Here is a 4,116-nt window from a genome sequence, read left to right on the forward strand (position 1 = left end):
TAAAAATTCCACCCCAAAATTTTATAAGGATCGGTCGTATTTGATCCTAGTCGTCAAAAAATTATTGTTTTTTATTTGTTGCGTTCCAAATAATAGGAGTGAAAATTTTAAAAATTTTGAATATAATTTTTTAGTGAAAGATTTAGATTTTTAATTAAATATTTTTATAATTTATTTATTTATTTAACTTGTTCTCCAATTTTTATAATCGTTATTTTAAATATTGAAGAAATTTATATAAAAAAATATATATTTTTTAAATTTATATACAAAATCTATTGTTCAAAATAATAGGAGTATTCGATTTAAGATCAACTATTTTTAAAATATTATTAATTAATGTGTGGCAGTAAAACATCAGTCATTTTTGTAAAGATTTTATTTAGAATTTGAGTATATGAGCCTCCGGAACTAACTTTCCGACAACGGTTTTGAGGGGCTTGATGACACATGCCGTGGCCGATTATCAACAAATATGCAGTAATTAATTCAGAAGGCCTTAAAAGGTGTTATACACAAGGTCTTTTAACGTTTTGAATCAGTAAGTCGACAACCATGTAATGGCGTACTTCCTATGGAACGAGCTTCTACCAATTTAGAATCAATAATAATTTTATACGACAACACCGCCATTTTATCAAATTTGTTTATTGGGAACATGGGAGCATATCTTGGGCTTATATGTGTACCTACAAAATTTGGGGTACGATACCATTTTACAATTTATTAGACCATACCCAATTCTCAAGACGCATCATGAATCATTCCTATTATACAACTTCCTTGAAAGTTGGTTAGAGCTTAATATTTTTCGGTGAATGGACTTTCAATATATTTTCTGAATTCATTTAGATTTAAAAATATAATTTTTTGTTGTATTCATGCATTAAAAATTCATATATTTATGAAACCACCTCTAAATGTGTTACTAGGCAAACTTTATGGGTTTTACTATATGATTTATGGTCTGAAATTAAATCCATTTAAAAAAGATTTGTTTAAAAAATTATCTGAACTAACTGAATATTGATCACTATGTTAAATAACTACAATTTGGCTTAGTTTCACTAAGTTGGGGCGCGTAATAGGATTAATTTAAAAAAAAAATTATAAGCTTATATAATTTTTGAATAAAATGTTTATTTTTAGGAGAGATTTTAAAATATTTGACTTCCTAAAGTATTTAAAAAGTCTCTTAATGAAATTACCATCAGTATTTTCATATTTTGTTAGTGATAATTTTTATAAATTTCAAGATATTTGAACAGATTTCATTTTCGTCAATTCTGACATTTTCTTTCATGATTTCAAAATGAAATATAAAGTGTTAACCACAGAGATATATTATGGTTGTGAAAAGAAATATATAGGTCATTTCGTTTCAAGTGACCCAAATTTTAAAACCTATTTTAAATAAATTTGTACCACCACCAGACACAAATTTTCAGTGCCGGACTTTGAGTCACAGTTATTTTATTTTGGTCATACATGGTTTTATTCAAATGAGTGTAACTTTTCACCAATAGGCAAAAAATTTACAAAAATTTTATTAAAAAATATAAATTTTTTTAATAATTTTTTTTTTTTAACTTATACAATTTTCTTTAAATATTATTTTTTAACTCAATATAAAATTTGTTCCATATTTGGCCCTTCATTTTCCCATATATTAAAAATTATATTTTAACTCTTTAGAGAAAAAAGTGGGCTTATTAAAAAAACTTTTTGGAAATAATGGAGAAATAGATATCTAAATTCCCTTGGAAAATGTTTGCAAGACATAGATGAAAATTTTTTATGGATATCAATTTTAGGGCAATAAGTTAAATGCGTTAGCGTATATTTCTAAATAAAACCTTGTGCGGGAACTATGACCAATGTAGACCAATTGGAAAAAAATTTTCAGTAACATTTCTATGTATAGAGGTAATATGTTATGGAATTAATATTTTCATGGAATTATACGCAAAGTTTTTGTGAAAATTACATTGTAAAATGTAAAAAGGTTTTTATCAGATTTTTTTTAATTTTGATTCCTAAAATTTTTCATTGTTAACCGATTTTACATATTTTCAAAACCAAACTGCCCAGGACAGCAGTAAATCTTTTGGCTGAATTCTATTAATTTACATTGCTTCGTTTTAACGTAAGCGTGTTTTACACAGACAGTCGGACGGACTTAACTAAATCGACTCAGAATTTGATATGGACCAGGAATATACATATATATTTTGTTGAGTCTCAGGTGAATATTTTCACGGAATGACAAAGTTATATATACTTTCTATCACCAATGATAGTAGTAGAGGGTATAAAAGTTGTTCTACAGCCTGGACCCCACTAAAATATTTATATTTTTAGAACTCTCTAATATCAGTGTTAATAATTATTAATTAATAAACTTCGTTACAAACATATATTTTAATAAATTGTGTTTTAATTTAATTGAAATAAATTAATTATATCTATATATATTTACAGAAAATAAGTAGTTGATAGATATTAAATGTGAAAAAATACAATTTCAAGAATTGTTAAGAGAAAAGTTGAGGAAAATATAATAGCTAATGGCACTATCTAGTGAAATAATAGGAATGCCATCTTATTTCTTTTGAGCAGGCAAGTACTTGTTGTTGGGTGCTTCAACGCCAAAGCTAACAGTGGATGAGGAACCTTGGCTACCTTGGAATGATTGTTGCACAAAAGTTTGTTGGTTGTTGCTAGCTGATTGTACAAAGTTTGAACTGCCACTGAAAGAACCACCATTGGCTGAACCACTAGAGAATACGGGAACATTGCTTGAGCCACTACCAAAAACAGGACCAACAGAGCCAACGTTAACGGGACCACCGCCAATGACGGAGGTAACGGGAGCAATACCTTCATCGGAAATGTGTGTGGAACCTCCCAAAGCATCGTATTGGGCTTGGATTTCTTGCTGAGCACGGTTGGCTTCTTCTTGAGTCTTGTACTTGATGAAGTAAACTTCGGGTTTGTGGGCCTTTTGTTCGGTTTGTACAGCAGACAATTGGTTTTGAATGTTGGCAAGATCGGGTTTCTTGGACAATACATAGATGACAGTCTTTTCTTCGTTAGAAGCTTGAGCACGCTTAAGAGCATCCAAATTGAGTTTCAAGTTTTGGCTTGGGGCCTTGATGAATACAATGCGGTAGTTCTTGCGGATAGGGCCAGCTTCGACGCCTTGATCACCTCCAATTTCTTCGGTTTCCTCAGGAGCAGAGTGAATGTAAATATCCTTGGAGACAATGGTTTGTTGTTGGGGTTGATAATTGTAGTGGGATGAAGAAGCAGCGGGAGCTGAAGGAGCATAAACAGCAGGTTGTTGTACTGGAGCAACATATTGAGGAGCTGGGCCGGTAAATTGTGGAGCAGATGGGCTGTATAATTGGGCGGGAGTAGCAAACTGTTGTTGAGCATATTGTGCTGGTGGAGCGGGCAAATCAATAGGCTGAGGAGTGTATTGGGGAGCTGATACTGGACCAGGTGCAGTGGCAACAAAGTTTTGCTTGATCTGTTGGCTTTGAGATTGAACATTGAATGAGGTCAATGGAGGAGCCTGTTGCACAGAGTAAATGCCACTGCTACTAACTGGGGCTGATGGACGGAACGATTGTTTAACAACTGGTTTTGGTTGTTGATAGTTGTAGCCAGGCTTGGCTGTGGCAGTAGCTACCAAAGCAAAACACTAAGAAGAATAAGATAAAGAAACATATAAAATTCTTTAAAGTTCATTTTATTTATTAATAACATGTCATACTTACCATAATTGTTAAAAATGTATTCATTTTGGTTGTTTTGTTATTCCTCAACTTGTTGATTAAATGAAATGAAATGTTGAACTGATGCCATTTCCAAACCTTCTTAGTACTTTTATATGATTTCAATTTCACTATACTACTAACAGCATCACTGTAACTGATCTACCTCAAAGTTTATCACTAAACTTCCAAGCCAAATGTATGTATATGATAATGACCAATAATGTTGATGTAACCATTTTCAAATCATTTTGTGTGAATTGCAAAACTTTATTTTATATTCCAATATAAATAAACATACGAACAAACGCACTCATAAATATTTAGGCAAAACTTG

The 4,116-nt window shown here is 31.1% G+C and overlaps 1 protein-coding gene across 1 annotated transcript; it reads right to left on the reverse strand.

Moving 5' to 3' along the window:
• Nucleotides 1–2,429: 2,429 nt before the first annotated feature.
• Nucleotides 2,430–3,848, reverse strand: LOC111675799. Its single transcript, XM_023436640.2, has 2 exons — nt 3,783–3,848; nt 2,430–3,706 (listed from the first exon to the last, which is right to left on the reverse strand). Exons 1-2 carry the CDS (start codon nt 3,804–3,806, stop codon nt 2,603–2,605), a joined length of 1,128 nt encoding a protein of 375 aa, XP_023292408.2. The 5' UTR covers nt 3,807–3,848; the 3' UTR covers nt 2,430–2,602.
• Nucleotides 3,849–4,116: the final 268 nt, after the last annotated feature.

The sequence above is a fragment of the Lucilia cuprina genome, chromosome 4, assembly GCF_022045245.1.
Source record: "Lucilia cuprina isolate Lc7/37 chromosome 4, ASM2204524v1, whole genome shotgun sequence".
Taxonomy (NCBI): Eukaryota; Metazoa; Arthropoda; class Insecta; order Diptera; family Calliphoridae; genus Lucilia; species Lucilia cuprina.

Bases quoted from the DNA above. Each gene is read 5' to 3' on its own strand.
- LOC111675799 (XM_023436640.2), bottom strand. From the start codon at position 3,806: ATGAATACATTTTTAACAATTATG. The intron at 3,707-3,782 runs GTAAGTATGACA...TATTCTTCTTAG, and splicing joins ATACATTTTTAACAATTATG to TGTTTTGCTTTGGTAGCTAC.